This window comes from Notolepis coatsorum, assembly GCF_963971535.1.
Source record: "Notolepis coatsorum genome assembly, chromosome: 10".
In the NCBI taxonomy this organism is placed as follows: domain Eukaryota; kingdom Metazoa; phylum Chordata; class Actinopteri; order Aulopiformes; family Paralepididae; genus Notolepis; species Notolepis coatsorum.
This window is the reverse complement of record NC_140174.1, coordinates 22,145,715-22,166,799: the sequence shown is the minus strand read 5'-3', so window position 1 is coordinate 22,166,799 and position 21,085 is coordinate 22,145,715. Positions and strand designations below refer to the sequence as shown.

General features: G+C 45.8%; 1 protein-coding gene across 1 annotated transcript in view; it reads right to left on the bottom strand.

Moving 5' to 3' along the window:
• Positions 1–12,429: 12,429 nt before the first annotated feature.
• mrtfba (myocardin related transcription factor Ba) overlaps positions 12,430–21,085 on the bottom strand; it is a gene marked incomplete at both ends in the record, with an annotated part of 57,076 nt that continues 48,420 nt past the window's right edge. Inside the window, 2 exons of the mRNA XM_084322723.1 lie at positions 12,430–12,962; positions 15,468–15,528. Coding sequence (XP_084178849.1) covers positions 12,430–12,962; positions 15,468–15,528 — 594 coding nt within the window. The remainder of the gene's footprint in view (positions 12,963–15,467; positions 15,529–21,085) is intronic.

The window sequence follows — 21,085 nt, the reverse complement described above, 5'->3', positions numbered from 1 at the left end:
GAAAAAAAAAGAAAAAAAAATATATAATTTCTTTTAATATAGTTTACATTCTTTTTCATCTGTGCATCTGTGTTATAATATTTTTTTTTTTTTAAATGTCTCCCTCTTCTCCTTCTCACTCCCTCTAACACACTGTCAGACTCACTGTGCTCACTGCAGCTAGTATAGGAGAGAGGCAGGGGGTAGGTCTCTTTCTTCAGGCTTCCAGCATTATAGAGTCCAAATCCGATCCTAGCCAATCAGATTCGAGCTGACTGCCACACCCTAAAAGTTTAAAACGGGGCTGAGAGGAAGACACTCAGCATATTTTCCCCTCTGCACTCTGAACATTGTATTAACCCGTAACTGTTCCCACGGGCCGAATATTGCCCCGTTCCTCGCGAGATAAAATTCACGGGGACCTCTCGGCGTGCCGAAGCTTTTCCTAAATCACTTCCATCATCGAAAACGAGGGGAAAAGGTCGGCTCGCGACCCTGAAAATGTTGCGTGATTTTAAAAACGCTGTATTAAGTGAGCCTATTATGGGATCCACGCGAGCTTTCTATCGTGGAAACATCTGGGCGTCCCGCAACTTTTACTCATTCACATGTAGCCCCTAAAATGCTTAGAAAAGGAAAACAGAAAGCGTGGAATAAACTCGCCGAAACGGATAAGTGTCCCACGGGCGCGCCGTGATTCCGATATTTCACTGCCATAGAGGAGACCGTGGGACACCTTTTTGCAACCGAATATGTGTCTCGAATTTGCTCCCACGCGGCGCGCAAAATCGTGCAAGGAAAAATCGGACCAAAAATGAACCAATGCTCCAGCAGTATTAATGACCCTGATGTAAACAAGACAAACGTCTTTCTCTGGTCTGCATCCCCTTATACAATTGTGTGTATTGAGCCGTACTGTATTGTACCCATTCTGCAATCTGTTAAATAAATAAAAAGAAAGTTTGACTGGCCGCCGAGCCATACTGTAGTGTACATGGTGACTGCTTGACTTAAAAAAAATAAATAAATAACAATAAAAATATTTAATAATTTTTTTTTTAATAATTTTTTTTTGGCTTCCCCTGTTATTTTACCCACGCGACGCCACTAGTTGTCACCCTCAATATTGAAATAGAGCTGATATGAAAGACAGCTCCCTCCCCAAAAGAGGTCAAAAGGGGGCCAAAACATCAGCCTTACTGCATTATATTAAATTATATTTGTGTCAGCGGGTACCTGAATGTTGTCTTTTCCTTTACATAAATAAAACATGTCCACCATAAATTGATGCAGAAAAGGAACACATTGGTGCAGAAGTACACCAAAAGGCAGGAAATTAAGTGTTTGATGCTCAAAATGTCCCCCCCCCAACCTACACCCTTGCATCCGCGCGCCCAGAAGAGCTGTTCACCCCTCTCATCATATACCGACAATAGATAGGCAAATACTAAAAGGTAGAGAGGTGTGGACTCAAGTCACATGACTTGGACTTCAGTTAGACTCGAGTCACATGACTTGGACTTCAGTTAGACTCGAGTCACATGACTTGGACTTCATTTAGACTCGAGTCACATGACTTGAACTTCAGTTAGACTCGAGTCACATGACTTGGACTTCAGTTAGACTCGAGTCACAAATATTGGTGACTTCTCAGACTCGACTCGTCAAAATCATAAAAGTCTTGCAAATCGACGTTGACTTTAACACCAATAACTTCCACTCTGACTTGAGCCTCATGACTCGAAGTGAAGCAACTTAATTTCCTGATTACTGTTCCACTTTTGGACCAATCAACTGCCAGTCAAGTTGCAGGAGCAGAGTAGGAAGTTGTGTGTCAGTGCAGAATCCTCTAAAGTGAATATACTAATATCTATTCTATTACTCTGTTGGCTTTTAACATTTCATATACTAATATATATTACTCTGTTAGATTTAACATTTTGAAATGGCATTACATTTGTAAAGAGCGCATTAGGACTTGTTTAGGACTCGAAACCCCCAGTTTCAGACTTGTGACTTGCTTGAGACTTGATGATGACTCAGGAATTGCCAGTCTTGACTTGGGACTAGGGTGACCAGGTGTCCCCCTTTTGGTTGTACTGTCCCACCATTTGACCAAATGTCCCACGTCCCTCATATTGAGAGGATGTCCCTCTTTTCGAAGCCAAAAAAAACATGCGTCTAAAAGCCCCTGACTGAGACTGAGTCGTGACGCTACCTCATATCGCAGATCTGATTGGTTATAGTAATTTAGCGCACTGCTCTGCTTGTGAGAGTTGAACTTGTGACGCTACCTCATATCGCAAATCTGATTGGTAAAAAAAAACACAACAACATTACAAGCGAACTAGTTCAATATGGAAAGCAGTAAAAAGAAACGGACCTGCAGTTACAACCAAGACTGGCAAACGACACATGCCTGGGTGAGGCCGATGTCAGACAATCCGCAGCAGGCTTTCTGTGTTTTGTGTCATAGTTCGTTTTCAATTGCACATGGAGGAGAATACGACTTGAAGCGCCACAGTGGACGTGAGTCTCACTTGAAAGTGGCTCACCAAAAAGAAACATCCAGATCTATGGATACGTTTCTTTTTAAACCAAACAATGATAGCCAGACGGACAAGGTCACTGCAGCTGAGATAACAAGCGTCTATCACACAGTACAACACTCCCATTCATACAGGTCAGCCGACTGTGGTAACCTTTAACCTTTGATTTAAATCTATTCGGTGAAGACCATGGCAGTTATTCTAATATAGGTAGAAACACAATTTATTTGTATTATTATTTTTGTATTATACTACACTGTTTTCCCTAGTTCTGTGTTAACAGGGAATATCAAACACAAGACATTCCTGTCAAGTGATGACGTTTGAATATTTAAAACAGATGTTAGGTGGTATTTAATTTGTATTTATTTTGATTTAACCTTTAACCTTTGATTTAAATCTATTCAGTGAAGACCATGGCAGTTATTCTAATAAAAAAAATTACATTATCTATTTGTCCCACTTTGTCCCACCAAAATCTTACTGTTGTCCCACTTTGTCCCACCAAAATCTTACTGTTGTCCCACTTTTGGACTTTTTGCATCTGGTCACCCTACTTGGGACCTGACTCGGGACTTGAGTTTAAAGACTTGAGATTTACTTGGGACTTGCAAAAACAATGACTTGGTCCCACCTCTGCTTAAAAAAAAAGCATCCCGGCATATAAATAAATCTTTAGCCTAAATCACCCTCCCCTTCTTGAATTCCTTTATTTCTCCACTTCTGGCTGTAAAGCTAATTGCTCCTTTTGGAAATAATATCCTGTGAATTGACTCCTCTTTATCGACAGGTGTGTTGCTGGCTGCTGCCTGATCCCCTTCTGTGTGGAGAGTCTGAGCGACGTCAGCCACCACTGCCCCCACTGCCATTCACTCATCCACACAGTCGAGCGCTTTGTGCACTAAGCAGCTCCCAGGTGTGAAGGCGTTAGGTACCTGTAGTGTATATAACCCCTCACACACCGTTTCTAGTCAACTTGCCTGAATAAGGGTTAAAAAAACAAAACCATTCAGAACATTTAGACGGCCTTACTTTGTGCAATACCGATACCAGGACCCATGTGACACGGGGTGAAGGAGCGATCTGAAGTGGCACACAGACAGGAAAACCAAGGAAACTATAAAAGAAGGAAGGGTCATTGCGTCACTCTGTAACGCGTGAACGCATATTGGTGTAGAAACCTTCAGTTGAGTTGTTCATCGAGTTGAATGGGATCGGCCGTCTCCTCGTTTATGACCCGTCATCCTGGATGTCAGAATAATCAGTAATTTGTTGCGTTGTTAACTAGCTAACGTTTGATATATCGGTTTATGAATATTTCCGAAGATAGCTGGTATATTTAGCTTCTTCCTGCATCTCCCATAGGCTTCAATAGAACTGGCACCATAGTCTGGCACCAAGCAGAGCATAGAACGCTGGTGTTCTGACATAATGACTCTTCCTTCTTTTATAGTTTCCTTGAGGAAAACAGCTGTCTTTGCGATGCTTACTACACTTCTAATATCAGTCAGTCACTGATATGGACTTTCTTGACTGAATAACATGGACTTGTTATAACTACCCTGTAATTGTTTGAGTGCCATTTGGGGAAGAGAGACAGGAGACTCTTCTTTCCACAGCGTCTCTCTGGGTGCAGACAGAGAGGAACGTGACCCATGCAGCTCTGATAGGGCTGTTATCACTGAAGCTATGGAGTTTCTCCATCAACCACCAGCAACCAAGGTTCACTTTGAATGATAAGCCTCTGGGACACTCAAGAACCCTAACACAAGAATGTGATGAGGCAGAAATGTGATGAGGCAAGAATGTGATGAGGCAGAAATGTGATGAGGCAAGAATGTGATGAGGCAAGAATGTGATGAGGCAGAAATGTGATGAGGCAGAAATGTGATGAGGCAGAAATGTGATGAGGCAGAAATGTGACGAGGCAAGAAATGTGATGAGGCAAGAATGTGATGAGGCAGAAATGTGATGAGGCAAGAATGTGATGAGGCAGAAATGTGATGAGGCAAGAATGTGATGAGGCAGAAATGTGATGAGGCAGAAATGTGATGAGGCAGAAATGTGATGAGGCAGAAATGTGACGAGGCAAGAATGTGATGAGGCAGAAATGTGATGAGGCAAGAATGTGATGAGGCAGAAATGTGATGAGGCAGAAATGTGATGAGGCAGAAATGTGATGAGGCAAGAATGTGATGAGGCAGAAATGTGATGAGGCAAGAATGTGATGAGGCAGAAATGTGATGAGGCAAGAATGTGATGAGGCAGAAATGTGATGAGGCAGAAATGTGATGAGGCAAGAACGTGATGAGGCAGAAATGTGACGAGGCAAGAATGTGATGAGGCAGAAATGTGATGAGGCAGAAATGTGATGAGGCAAGAATGTGATGAGGCAGAAATGTGATGAGGCAAGAATGTGATGAGGCAGAAATGTGACGAGGCAAGAATGTGATGAGGCAGAAATGTGATGAGGCAAGAATGTGATGAGGCAGAAATGTGATGAGGCAGAAATGTGATGAGGCAGAAATGTGATGAGGCAGAAATGTGATGAGGCAAGAACGTGATGAGGCAGAAATGTGATGAGGCAGAAATGTTGCGCCAACATGACCTCAGTTTTTTCTTCTTCAAAACAATTGATATGTTGGAATTCATGCAAACGTACTTGTGAACATCAAGTATCTGAAAGCTGCTATGAATATTTCTATTTCCTTCTGAATAACCCATGTAATAAAAAAATTCAACAATGTACTATAATAATGACCGATGATGAGGTATACAGACCATCATCTGCACCTTTTTGTCTACAGTTTACTTTTATTAATGTTTTTATATTCATATAAATTTTTTGTATTGCCTATATTTATTGTCCTTCCATTACCCTGCCCATGTCTGTACCTCCCCTCCCCCATGCTGCTATGACACCCAAATATTCCCAAGGGTATCAATGAAGGAATATCTTATCTCATCTATATAAATAATATAAATAAAAATAATCAAAAAAGAAAGTTCCACGACTGTTTTCACAGTACACCAACTTTTATTGACACATAAAGGCATACAGTACTTATATACATCTTTTAAACGTATTATTTACAAAATAGATAAGAGCCCATGGATGTGCCACACATGTATAAAAATATGCATTACATCTATATAAATATGTACACAATGTGCAAAACGTATGGCATACAAACGATGACGAGAGGCGTGGGAGGGGGCGTGGTGGAGAATAGACTATGATGGAACATGACAATAAACAAGCTTTAAGTCTTCTCTGCTCGACTAAGAATATACGCTTCTGTTGAGATAACTGGAACTAGTTGCTGTTGTACAAAATCAAAATGACTGTTCATTATTTCCTATGATACTCAAATTAACGAGAATGAAAAGGACAGAATCCAGCAGAGGGTTGACAGAATTTAAAGGGGCTCTTTGCAGAATAAAAAAAACTCTGCAGATTAGTTTAGCACATAATCACACACGCATCCAAAAACTCTGAACAGTTTTGTGCACATTCATTTAGTTGGACAGCTATTGAGACTAAATGAGTTTGAATGTGACCACCAGTGATGTCATTGGACACTGAATCCTTGTGTTGTGTTAATTACAGCTCCATGACAGGATGTAGATGAAAGAATAGCAATACCCTGTCTTATAGGGAACTGCTACCTTATCATTTCATTGAGCTGTAATCAACACAACACAAGGATTCAGTGTCCCCGATGACATTACTGGTGGCCATTTTCATCATTTAAGCTCAATATCTCTCAAACTGAAAGAATGTGTACAAAACTCCTCCGTTTTTGGATGTGAACAAGATTGTGTGCAAAATAAATCAGCATTTAAGTTAAATAAGGTGCCAATGGGAAGGCAGATGTGTTAATGATGTGCAGGATGTGTCACAGATCAGCTGTTTATAGACGTATTGCTTTATCCGTCTCTCTGGCCAATCGTCAACCGCTCCCCGTGACTTGTGGCCAATGGGAGAGCCACCGTGTGTTTGAGTGTGAACACTTCTAGAATGATTAACAGCATACACACACACGTACATTTACTACTCACTGCCATTTCTGTATCCGATATGGAAAGTAAAAAGTAAAAAAAAAAAAAGAGAAATCAAAGATATACAGATGAAACTTCCTCTTATATAAATGTTGAAAAAAAGATTATATGTATTTTTTTTACATACACCCCCCACACAGGTGATTAATAGAAGAGTAAAAAGAAAAGTGTGAAAGTAATAAAATATATCAAACACAATATCATGTGCCACTGCCACTTTTGGCAACAAAATAACATCTACTTTGATATTAGCCCTAATATATGACGAGACTAGACACATCTAAGACCCGCCTCCTTTAGAAAAGGATCCGCGTGGATGATGTACGGCCGTCTGTCCTTCAAACAAAACTAAAACAAACGCAATGAAGCTGAGGAACAGACATTAAAAGCTAAACAAGCGCTTTGGTGGTACAGGTTGTACTGGTGATACTGATTGTACTGGTGGTACTGGTTGTATTGGTGGTACTGGTTGTACTAGTGGTACTGGTTGTACTGTATGTGTTACAACCGGATGTGCAGTATTTGGCATTCATATTATCATTTCACTGCGGGGGTTAATAGTGTTTTGAAAAGAGCACCATATCTTACTGACGAGACAGTGATGACTACTCTACTACGTGTGTTTGTGTTTTCAACGTCCAATCAAAACCAGTGACCACGTCTTTGGGTTTTTTTCTGAGATGGCCCTTAAAAAGTATTGCATGTCTTAAAAGGTGCCGGTTTGCATTTTACAGACGGCGTGACACCTTTATTTAAACGTGTTATTGTTGTTAGAAATTACCCTGGAATAAGTGTCAAAGGTTTTCATTGAACTGCACCATTAAGCCACAGCATACCAATCAAGAGAGAGAGAGAGATGTCGCCCTCTAGTGCCCGTGGTTGTGATGACAGATTAGTGGTTCAAACTTTAGTAGAGAGAGAGAGAGAGAGAGAGAGAGAGAGAGAGAGATAGAAAGAGAGAGAAAGAGAGAAAAAGCGAGAATAGAAATAGCTGTTTGTATTCCAAAGTGCTGTACAGTAAAGTCTGTATCAATTTTACATTTGATCAGAATAGTATTTGGACTGTGACACCGATCAGCAACTCGAAAGTGTACGCTTGACGTGGTTATACGGTAGCAGATGGGACTAGAGAGCACATTTTTAAAAGGTACGATCTGTCAAAAATAAACACGCATCCTATATTCGTAGCTCAGTCGAAAAAACGATGCTCTCTTTCACTTTTAAAAAGCCACACTGTGTTTCACTTAGCCGTCTGTGCGTTTTGACTGTAGAATACAAACTGACCAGGACAGAGAGAACAGTCATCAAAAGCCTTTTTTTGTTTGTTTGTTTTTGTCTTTTTTAAAGTAAGGTTGTAAATACGTTCGGATTGTTGGACAGTAGGTTGTATGAGATTCTTGCCAGTAATGTAGTGGAAGCAAAGCTATTGTCTTACTTACCGGGTCCTGCGGTCAGAGTTCTGGTTCCTAGTGAACCAAAAGCAAACGGAGGTACGGAACCGAAAGGTTTTAATCCGCACCACGACATGCAGGCTAAAGGGAGGTGACCCGTTTCCAACAGAAAACCACACTCCTCCAGCGGTTCAGATTCTGCCATCACTTGGCAATTTTTATTTTTTTTTTAAAGCCAGTGTGGAGCTGGTTCACAGTTAACACTACAGGTCAGCTGTTTCAAAACACAGGTGGACCGTGGTTCTGTGTTGAAAATGGGTAACCCGTTGCCTGCGTGTTGTGGTGTAGATTAGCCCCTTTCGTGACTGTGATGCACCGAGTGAATCCACAGTCACTTGCTCCTCGATAGGAAACCAACCTAGATTTACCATGAAGGACTGGTTCTGGCCGAACCGTTCATTATACAAGTATCACAGAGAAATGTCAAAGGTACTCACAGTTGTACGAGGGTTTCGGACAGAGATACGGGATGGTTTGAAAGCTTGCCGTTGATAATAAACATTTTAAATCTCTTTTATAAACTGGTCAACACTGCTCAAAACTGCATTATTTCGGCGTCGGCTGCGCCTGCGCTGTGATCACCCAACGCCGGAAATAATGCAGTGTTGACCAGTTTATAAAAAATATTTAAAATGTTTATTAGCAACGCCGAGCTTTCAAACCATCCCGTATCTTTGTCCGAAACCCTCGTGCAACTGTGAGTACCTTTGACATTTCTCTGTGATACTTGTATAACGAACGGTTCGGCCAGAACCAGTCCTTCATGGTAAATCTAGGTTGGTTTCCTATTGAGGAGCAAGTGACTGTGGATTCACTCGGTGCATCACAGTCACGAAAGGGGCTAGGTGTGGATTAAAACCACCAAATCCCTGTTTGCTGTCTGTCCAAAGCTTCCCGGTTCGCTTCCTGTCTGAACTCCGACCATAGGACTCTGTACGTAAGCGAATAGCTTTGCATCATGCACACTATTTCACACAACTTAATGTCCAAAAATCCTATAAACTATCCCTTCGATCGGAGAGCAAATTATTTGGTTTTGTGTGTGGATGTCAAACTTTACCAAATATATATATATTTTTTAGATGGATCAGGTACTGTAAGTATCCCCACAGTTAAACATGAATACAATCATGCATACGGAGACACGTACACAAGACACATGCAGAAAGACGGAGGACAAATTCTCACACACACACACACACATAAATCGCTGTGCTCACTTGCCTGCATTCTCTCTCGCCCTCATACACACATACACATAGACAGACAGTGCAGAGACAGACTCGGGATAGATAAGATATAGGACCCAATTTCTAAAGAGGTCTTCATGCCACATTATAATGTGTTCTAATCTCTGCAGCATACACATGCACGCACACACACACACACAGACAGACAGACAGACAGACAGACAGACAGAGTACACTACGTGCACCTGTGTGTCCCAGACGCTGCTATTTGTTCCCTTACCACTGTCTTATGTCAGTTTCCTGTCACGAGATAATAAAGCTGCCAACAATGTAGAGTTTTTCTAACGTTTCTAGGTTACATTCAGAAAGATAGACTTGGACAATAACTGCAGGATCTCTGGAGGAGAGGAGCCCAGCGATTGGCCACATCATCGTCGTGATCCACTATGCCGACCGCAGTCGCATGCGATCACCTCGTCTTCACCGAATGTCTCTCGTGGCTCAGAAAGTTCACATTTCCTTGTTCCGAGGTGAACGAGGCGCGTAGACAGGTTCCGCCTCTTTTAGTGCATAGTTTTTTTCAAGAAGAGTAGGAGGAGCCTCTACTCAGTTAGCGTCCAATAGGAGTCGAGTCCTTGTTTCTCAGAGTCGGCTCACCGGTTGATCGGTCCGACTGGAGGGTCGCGATAGGTCAGAGATTTAAAAACAGTCTAATTTGATAACGACATCATATCGGATTGGTCAAGACGAACGGCTTAATCCACTTCCTATAGTGTAGCAAGAACACCAGTGTAAACAGCATTGAGCCCCGTTGTCAAAACCGGCTTGGAAAACCCTCAAACTCCTCAGCCGTTGACTGAGCTTGCCTCTCAGCGGACCCATCTCAAACCCCGCCCCCTTGTTCTTGACCCTCCGATCACAGCGGCCGTTTCCCCTCGTCGACAGCTGTGATTAGAGGATCAAAGATCAAGAAAGGAGGGTGGGTTTGAGATGGGTCAATTGGCGTCACAAACACAAGTGTACTTGGTTCGGACACATTCTTTCCGAAACGCACTGTGGGATGCGTGAGAATAAAGGACCCCCCCCCTAAAAATTCTTAGAATGACATCATCAATAGAACGCGTAGTCCTCTAATCTCGCTTGTGCGAGATGGTACACCTGATGCGGGTTAAAGGATAACTAAAAGAAACCGACTGATTCTGTCTCAAAGCTGCACACCACCTTCTCCGTCATCTACTAGTCCCCGAGCAGGCCCAGGCAATACGTTGACAGTATTTGAAGATATTTCCGTTGACAGTATTTGAAGATATTTCCATTGTACAAGAGAAACAAAAGATCCGCCGCGCAACTTCGACGAGAAAAATTCCGCAACTCTTTGGGAGGGAAAAAATTATTAAAAGAATGCTCTTTATTTCATACCATTAAAGCCAAAGTGCTTTGGCCACATGCTGAATTCATCAGGGTTACGTGATTAAAAAAAAAAAGCCTGTAATTTTTGTCACATTTTATTTTCGGTCATGTAACCCTGATGAAGGCAGAACATCCATCGAGCCTCCAAGAGTTACTGAATTCTTCTCCTTCGAAAGAGGTTTCCGTTGAACGTGTGTGAAGTCAGACGCGTGTTCCCAGGCAGACGGCCAGGCGTCCGGTAGTTAAGCCCTACAGACGACACAACGTACATTTCACGTCAAGGTCCCCTGACCAGATCCTAGACTAGAACCCATCTTCTCGTGTGTGGAATCCGAAGACGTGATTTCTAATCCAGAGCTATGCTTAAAAAAGGTGCTGTAAATGTAATTTCTTGTTGTATAAAAATAATAGCTCTACATTCCCGACAGCCATCACTGATATAGAGTGTCTGGTCAGTAACATGGGTCTCGCAATCCCTTACCAAATACCACTTACAGCACCTTTAATCTGTGTGTCCCGCCGTAGTGGCACGGAATCACCTCCAGCTAAACTCACACCAGCCGCTGTAACCTGGTATGGCACGGAATGCATCGCTTTAAGCACTGGCTGTTGTGGAATCATGATCCCCTCGCCCCCTCAAACAATCTCCCAGTCATGTTCCAACCCCCCTCCCATTAACCTCCCCCATCCATTCACCTTTTGTATCTCACCTGATACCCCCCCCTCCTGGCCCCCCTCCAATCCAATACCTGGGTCATCCAACCAGAATCCCTTTCTCTCTACTATAAAGACCTAGGCTTTACTGGATTCTCGAGCTCTTTGGAGGGATACTAGGCCTTGTCACTCCTGGAGTCATCAAGCAATAACTCTCGACCTATTTGTATTGATACTTTGACTGAGTTAATAAACTGTATTAACCAGGTCTCTTCTGACTGAGTAAGTTATTCAGCTGCGGCTACTTTCCACCACACTGTCAGACTAGGTTCAGACCCTGTGATTGTGTAAAGATTCTCTACTACTGTGGCAACACAGTAACACACATTCACTGTTCACTGTGAGCCGACCCAGGCCAGTCGTGTACTAGAGGCCGCCTACCAGCGTCCCGATGTCCAGTCAAAACAACATCTGTTTTAAACCCATAATACTCTGTGAATCCATACTAACGGTTAGGTTTTACAAGTGTAGTTTATACAGTATTAGCATATCCGCTCGGCTCCGTCTCTAGTTCTCCGCTAGTGACCGCTTCCAAATCATGCCGTGAGATGTGACAATCAATTCAATTCAAAACTAAACAAAATCCCATTATCGCAAAGACTTACGACTACGGACAACAGATTGATGAGAGTTGAAACCGCGACGGAGCCGTGTCTCAACCCGAGCCGTGTGCAAAACCTTGCCCGCGGTTACATTTTCCATCAGTGCAGTGTCTGTGCCGTGTGACTGACGACGCCGTAGTATTGCGAGGATAAAAGGACTGTGTTGTGGTAGAGATACATCCCACCAGGACCAGGATAAGGGCTGTGAAATGAGCTCTGAGCCCCCCCGGCCTGGAGTCTAAGCCTCCGCAATACCAGCGTCTGTTCCACAAGCTCTTTCAAGACGCTTTCATATTCTTCCCTTTGTGACTCGGCTCCTTGTCTTCAGTCAATCCCCCCCCCCCCCCCCCCCCCCCCCCTCTCTCTTTTTCAATCCATCCCTCAGCCGCAGGTAAGCCGTCCGGTCGATCCCCTCTCCTCCACAGCCCTCTCTCCCTCCCTCCCTCCCTCCCCCCCTCCCTCCCTCCACCGCTCAGTCCCAGTGGAGCTGCAGGTCATGCGTGTCCAGGAAGTCCGAGGGGATCCCCAGGGGCGTGAGCCCCCCCCCCGCGGGGCCCGGCGGCGTGGTGAGGTCCAGCCACTCCATGTTGTCCAGCGCCGGGTCGGACAGGCCCATGTGGAGCGAGGAGGGCGACGAGGACGAGTCGCAGAAGGACGACAGCTCCGACGTGTCCATGGGCGAGTACGGCTGCTGCTGCTCCCCCGTCAGCTGGGCCTGCAGCTCCTCCATCAGGCCCAGGGTGCGGGGGTCCGACACCGGGGACGTCCCGCCCAGGGTGACCTCCAGGAAGTCCTCCAGCTGGTTGTCCAGGGAGGACAGGCGGAGCATCCGGGGGTGGTCGGCGGCAGCGGCGGGGCCTGGCGCGGGCGGAGGGGCCACGTGGATCTGGGGAGGGGGCCTGGAGAGCACCGTGCTCATCGGCAGGGTGGTGATGCTGGCCGTCACGGGGAGGGTCTTGGGGAGGGAGGCTGGGGGCGGCACCTGCTGGATGAACGGGGTGATCTCTGGAGAGGAGAGGACATGCATGTTATTACATGGACCAACACCATGTTCCCTCAGCCTATACGCCAGGCATGTTATATTGGTATATATATTATTATGTATATCCACATCTGTCTGTACATACCTGCATATAATCCTTTTTACGTGTAGATACCATCTATACAGATCTTGTACATATCCCTTAAATACTCTTTACTAGTTAGACTTACACCTGTATTATGATTACACTGTAATCATACGTAATCAGATTTTTTTTGGCGACCCCACTTAATGTATCGCGTAATTTCAACGTGGAAACAAGGAATATCAAAATAAAAGCACACGTTGTTGAACTTGATCGTGCATATTTATTAGAACATTTTATTACAGCACTATGTTATCAATGAAATGTATGCATATTATCAACAAAAGCAATGGAATTGTTTCTGTATACACATTTATAAAACGAGCCAAACTATGTTGCCAGAACATGAAAAGAAAATGCGTTCACGTGCGCTTTGGCGGAGATCCGCTTCTACTCTGAAAATCCGGCCTCACAGAGGTATGTTGATGCGAAGGGGACACGCTTTCTCAGCGCAGCATTACACAACACTGGGTACTCGTTCCGGACTGATACCCAGAACTTTGCGAGGGGCTGTCCAGTGAACTTGACTTTCAGTAGCTCGTCACACAAAAGATCATTGAGCGCTGCCTGCCGTGTCATGCGTAATGAACGGATCTTTGATCCAGTTGTCCGCGCTCTCTCTCCCAAATTGTTCAATGAGCCCTTCTAGTGGCTACAGATGATGGGCTTCAAATAATATTTTGCAACTAGGGCTGCAACGATTAGTCGACATAATCGACGACGTCGATCATAAAAACTCGTAGACGCAGAATTTTTGATAATCGAAAAAATTATCGACAGATTAGTCGACTACCAAAATAATAATAATAGTTGCAGCCCTATAACCTTCTGTTCCTTCAATAAGCCATCAAGCAGAGTAAATACCCCAAAATCTCCTAGAGTGATTAGAGTGCCACTAATGGAGTTTCTTAATCCAGCTCATTATCAGCACATTTCTCTGCCAATGGGTTGTTTTTGTTTGCAAGGAAATTCCATGCTTCTTCGAATAAGCTCTTACTTCGAGTAAAAGGCGATTTAATACTCTGCCTCGAGATAGCCACCTCACAGGGCAGCTAGGTGGCGCAGTGGGCAAGGCGCTCGCCACCAACGCAGGATATGCTGGGTTCGAGCCCAGCTCTCGGCGTTGCTACCAGCTTGGCTGGTCGTTCATACTAATACAATTGGCAGTATTAGGGGGTGGGAAGCTGGTGGGTGGGGATCGGATGTTGTGGACAGCGACTCCTACAGGTCGGTTGGTGCGCCTGCGCAGTAGAATCAGGAAGCGACGAGGGCGGCGTGTCCCTCCCACGCAGACCCCCGCCGCTGAGAGATTGCGCTGTGCAGGTGAAAAGATGCGACGGCTGCCTCCTCGAGTACCGGAGGGCACACGTGATGCAAGGCTTCGTCCACATTGCAGCCGGCTTGTGGAAGGCATGGTCTAACAACGTTCGAGACAGGGGAGGGTAGAATTGGACAATGCGAAATTGGGGACGGGAGAAAAATAGAAAAATGGGGAGAAAAAGTAGAAAAAAAAAAAAGAGATAGCCACCTCACTTCAGTGTGGTATAGCAGCTGGTTATGCGCAGAGCCCATTTCATCGCGGCCAACCGACACCGCTTCTGACAACAAACCTATCCATTGCGAGTCCAGGTTACATACAAAAGACCAGACCCCCCTCCCGCGATTATACATGGGCAGGATGTAGTGGGATGTGTATTGGAATACTGTGTGTCGGCCTCCATTGATGAAGGGGCAAGACATGGCAAATTGTTTATAATTTTTTTTTGCCAATGCGCAACCTATAGTTTGAGAACCGCAGCTCTAGTCTATCCATATACTCATATGCTATACCCATATTTATATTCTATATATTCTATATTTACCGCATTTATATACAGTATATCCGTTTGTCTGAATAGAACTGCATATAACCCCTCTATATACTTACTTATACACCTGAAAATAACCCTTAGCTCAAGGCCAAACTTGTACTGTACTTGTATAATGACAATAAATAATCTAATCTAATGTTATACCTGTATCACTGTACATATTAATACTACATACATCTGATTAGCACTACACTCAGTAGTACTCATTTATATATTGTGTGTATATATATATATATATATATATATATATATATATATATATATATATATATATAATGAAAATAGCTCTCACACAAAAACAAAACGCCTTTCATCTTCTGGCTCAGTATGGTGGGATTCCCATACTTGGTCAAACTAAAGATACCAGTGTGTCAGTGTGCTTGTGTGCTTGTGTGCTTGTGTGTGTGTGTGTGTGTGTGTGTGTGTGTGTGTGTGTGTGTGTGTGTGTGTGTGTGTGCGCGTGTCCGTGTGGTGTGTGTATGTGTGCGTGTCCGTGTGGTGTGTCATCTTACCACCGCTTTGTATCAAGATGTCGAACAAATCATCCATTTGCTGGCTGGTTGCTGTGGGAACCTGGGAAAAGAGCCAATCACGTGAGAGGAGCAGAGATGTGTGGCCGCCGGCCAGCGGCGCAGCGCTTCTTCCAAGAGGCCACAGATTGAAAGCAGGAAGACGTTTATAGATTCATCCGTCTCCTCGAGGCCTGCAGCGGCCTGACGCCTTCACTGCTGCTGTCTGGGAGGTCCATCAGATTTATAGTGAGTCTTTAATTTACTGTACACAGTGTCCAAGTGTTTTGGAAAAGGCCTTTCAAATAAAGCCCGGAATAGCCAGCGGTCACCACCGGCTGCGTTTCCATCGCTCTTCTATTGCTCTTCTGTTGCTCTTAACATTGTAAAACGCAGCACGCTTCACAGCTCCTCAAGTACCATTCAAAGTGCTTTACACTGGAATGACTGCATTCATTTCTCAGTATGGGTGGAAATCGACCCCCGACTCCTGGCAGTGTTAGTTAGTGCCGTGCTCACAAGCGCCATTAACACTTATATTAACACGTGTATATATACGTTATTGGGCGCCAGTGGTTAGCGGCCAAAATCGTATATATATATGTATATTTTCCCTTTTTTTCTATTTTAACACTTTCAGTGCCCAGCAAGGGGCGCACATTTAGTGCTTGAATGCCCACCATCCACTTCAATGTTAGCATTAATATCGCCTAATCTATGTTTTAAATTATGGCTGTGTCTAATCTGCCCATCGCTTATCAATGACTCATTTCCAGTCAACATTGTCGAAGCGGATTGTTTTTTTATCGGTTCATTTCCGTTTTATAGCATTTTGAAAAGGCCTTGTTTAAAAAAAAAAAAAAAAAAAAAAAATTCCATGATAATCGCCCTGTACTGTAATATTCTAGAACGTTGTCATTTTTCGGCCTATTTATGAATCGTTTTCAAATAAACGCTAGATTATCGATAGTATATGTGTACGTGTGCACGCTGGTGCCGCGAGCTGAAAATCGATTCTCTCAGTTCCTGATCGCTCTTACAGTCAAACAGCCATATCACATCATATGGAAAAGCTTATATCTCCGTGAAAACCGGTCTGATTATCCTAAGACTGGTAAAATAGATTCCTTACCTGAGATCAGATGGTATCCAAATGGATTATTCCAATTCCTGATCGCCATTCCAAAACACATATTACACGCTGTGCTGAGGGTCCAGAATGAATCTGATCGGCTCCGGTTACATGCGTGAGAAGTCAAATGTGGATTCCGGATTTTTTTTTCTCATCCATTTTCATTGAGTCCAATCCAAAAGGGTGCATTACCATCTGGGAGACGATAGGGGGCGCTTTTTTCACATCTGAGCGCCTGGCGGTAGACTCGGTTGACTCAGATCGCTAATAAAAAAAATCAAACAAGAAGTCAGAACACAGCCCCGTCAGAACGCAGCCCCTTCAGAACGCAGCCCCGTCAGAACGCAGCCCCGTCAGAACACAGCCCCTTCAGAACGCAGCCCCGTCAGAACGCAGCCCCGTCAGAACGCAGCCCCGTCAGAACGCAGCCCCGTCAGAACGCAGCCCCGTCAGAACGCAGCCCCTTCAGAACACAGCCCCGTCAGAACGCAGCCCCTTCAGAACACATCAGAACGCAGCCCCGTCAGAACGCAGCCCCTTCAGAACACATCAGAACGCAGCCCAGTCAGAACGCAGCCCAGTCAGAACGCAGAATGCAGCCCAGTCAGAACACAGCCCCGTCAGAACGCAGCCCGTCAGAACACAGCCCCGTCAGAACGCAGCCCCGTCAGAACGCAGCCCCGTCAGAACGCAGCCCCGTCAGAACGCAGCCCCGTCAGAACGCAGCCCCGTCAGAACGCAGCCCCTTCAGAACACAGCCCCGTCAGAACGCAGCCCCTTCAGAACACATCAGAACGCAGCCCCGTCAGAACGCAGCCCCTTCAGAACACATCAGAACGCAGCCCAGTCAGAACGCAGCCCAGTCAGAACGCAGAATGCAGCCCAGTCAGAACACAGCCCCGTCAGAACGCAGCCCGTCAGAACACAGCCCCGTCAGAACGCAGCCCCTTCAGAACGCAGCCCCGTCAGAACGCAGCCCCTTCAGAACGCAGCCCCGTCAGAACGCAGCCCCTTCAGAACGCAGCCCCGTCAGAACGCAGCCCCGTCAGAACGCAGCCCCGTCAAACGCAGCCCCATCAGTCAGAACGCAGCCCCATCAGTCAGAACGCAGCCCCTTCAGAACGCAGCCCCTTCAGAACGCAGCCCCTTCAGAACGCAGCCCCGTCAGAACGCAGCCCCGTCAGAACGCAGCCCCATCAGTCAGAACGCAGCCCCATCAGAACGCAGCCCCTTCAGAACGCAGCCCCTTCAGAACGCAGCCCCATCAGAACGCAGCCCCTTCAGAACGCAGCCCCTTCAGAACGCAGCCCCATCAGAACGCAGCCCCTTCAGAACGCAGCCCCGTCAGAACGCAGCCCCATCAGTCAGAACGCAGCCCCGTCAGAACGCAGCGCCGTCAGAACACAGCCCCGTCAGAACACATCCCCGTCAGAATGCTGCCCCATCAGTCAGAACGCAGCCCCATCAGTCAGAACGCAGCCCCTTCAGAACGCAGCCCCGTCAGAACGCAGCCCCTTCAGAACGCAGCCCCGTCAGAACGCAGCCCCGTCAGAACGCAGCCCCATCAGTCAGAACGCAGCCCCGTCAGAACGCAGCCCCATCAGTCAGAACGCAGCCCCATCAGTCAGAACGCAGCCCCATCAGTCAGAACGCAGCCCCATCAGTCAGAACGCAGCCCCATCAGTCAGAACGCAGCCCCATCAGTCAGAACGCAGCCCCGTCAGAACGCAGCCCCGTCAGAACGCAGCCCCGTCAGAACGCAGCCCCGTCAAAAACGCAGCGGCGTCAGAATACAGCCCCGTCAGAACACAGCCCCGTCAGAACGCAGCCCCATCAGTCAGAACGCAGCCCCATCAGTCAGAACGCAGCCCCGTCAGAACGCAGCCCCGTCAGAACGCAGCCCCTTCAGAACGCAGCCCCGTCAGAACGCAGCCCCGTCAGAACGCAGCCCCTTCAGAACGCAGCCCCGTCAGAACGCAGCCCCGTCAGAACGCAGCCCCGTCAGAACGCAGCCCCGTCAGAACGCAGCCCCGTCAGAACGCAGCGCCGTCAGAACGCAGAACGCAGCCCCATCAGAGCGCGGCTCTCCCTCGTGGCAGGCATGTGATTGGTTATTCTATTAGCGTTACTCATCGGCCGCGATTTAACCATCTGTTTCGTTTCAGTTTGCAGAGTCTTGGAAAAGAGCTTCTATGAAGACAACACCCGTCACCAGTTCCTTTTCTATGGATTTAAGAATTATTCACTCCCAGAGCCTTTTGTAACGAGCCTGCTCTCCGTTTCATCGTCTGCCCTGTTGGCAGGAGCCTTTGTTATTTTATTCATTCTGGCATAATCAGCAGTGCTTTTATTTCTATATAAAGACTACAAAACACCGTCCCAGTCTCCGGGTCATTCTCTGCACTCGGGTCCAAATACTTAACTGGTTTCAGTGCAGCCTTAGTGCAGCCTTACACACTACATGACTTCATGTGTGACGTCGTTGTGGTTTCAGACTACATGACTGATCAGGGGGTTTTGCACATTACAAGATCTTCAAGGTCTGGTTCTCCGAACGACGTTTCGTCACCAAAACACACACGGGAAGTGACACAGGTTTTGGTCATGGTGGAATTTGTTTTGGTCAGAGGAATACACTGGAGAAAACACGTTATTAGAGACCTAACCTGGGACATGTTGTTGATGTGAGTGTAACTGACCTGGGACATGTTGTTGATGTGCGTGTAACTGACCTGGGACATGTTGTTGATGTGAGTGTAACTGACCTGGGACATGTTGTTGATGTGCGTGTAACTGACCTGGGACATGTTGTTGATGTGCGTGTAACTGACCTGGGACATGTTGTTGATGTGCGTGTAACTGACCTGGGACATGTTGTTGATGTGAGTGTAACTGACCTGGGACATGTTGTTGATGTGCGTGTAACTGACCTGGGACATGTTGTTGATGTGCGTGTAACTGACCTGGGACATGTTGTTGATGTGAGTGTGTCTGACCTGGGACATGTTGTTGATGTGAGTGTGTCTGACCTGGGACATGTTGTTGATGTGCGTGTAACTGACCTGGGACATGTTGTTGATGTGCGTGTAACTGACCTGGGACATGTTGTTGATGTGAGTGTAACTGACCTGGGACATGTTGTTGATGTGCGTGTAACTGACCTGGGACATGTTGTTGATGTGAGTGTAACTGACCTGGGACATGTTGTTGATGTGCGTGTAACTGACCTGGGACATGTTGTTGATGTGCGTGTAACTGACCTGGGACATGTTGTTGATGTGCGTGTAACTGACCTGGGACATGTTGTTGATGTGAGTGTAACTGACCTGGGACATGTTGTTGATGTGCGTGTAACTGACCTGGGACATGTTGTTGATGTGCGTGTAACTGACCTGGGACATGTTGTTGATGTGAGTGTAACTGACCTGGGACATGTTGTTGATGTGCGTGTAACTGACCTGGGACATGTTGTTGATGTGCGTGTAACTGACCTGGGACATGTTGTTGATGTGCGTGTAACTGACCTGGGACATGTTGTTGATGTGAGTGTAACTGACCTGGGACATGTTGTTGATGCGAGTGTAACTGACCTGGGACATGTTGTTGATGCGAGTGTAACTGACCTGGGACATGTTGTTGATGTGCGTGTAACTGACCTGGGACATGTTGTTGATGTGAGTGTAACTGACCTGGGACATGTTGTTGATGTGCGTGTAACTGACCTGGGACATGTTGTTGATGTGCGTGTAACTGACCTGGGACATGTTGTTGATGTGCGTGTAACTGACCTGGGACATGTTGTTGATGTGAGTGTAACTGACCTGGGACATGTTGTTGATGTGCGTGTAACTGACCTGGGACATGTTGTTGATGTGCGTGTAACTGACCTGGGACATGTTGTTGATGTGAGTGTAACTGACCTGGGACATGTTGTTGATGTGCGTGTAACTGACCTGGGACATGTTGTTGATGTGAGTGTAACTGACCTGGGACATGTTGTTGATGTGAGTGTATCTGACCTGGGACATGTTGTTGATGTGAGTGTAACTGACCTGGGACATGTTGTTGATGTGCGTGTAACTGACCTGGGACATGTTGGTGATGTGAGTGTAACTGACCTGGGACATGTTGTTGATGTGAGTGTAACTGACCTGGGACATGTTGTTGATGTGAGTGTAACTGACCTGGGACATGTTGTTGATGTGAGTGTAACTGACCTGGGACATGTTGTTGATGTGAGTGTAACTGACCTGGGACATGTTGTTGATGTGAGTGTAACTGACCTGGGACATGTTGTTGATGTGAGTGTAACTGACCTGGGACATGTTGTTGATGTGAGTGTAACTGACCTGGGACATGTTGTTGATGTGAGTGTAACTGACCTGGGACATGTTGTTGATGTGAGTGTAACTGACCTGGGACATGTTGTTGATGTGAGTGTAACTGACCTGGGACATGTTGTTGATGTGCGTGTAACTGACCTGGGACA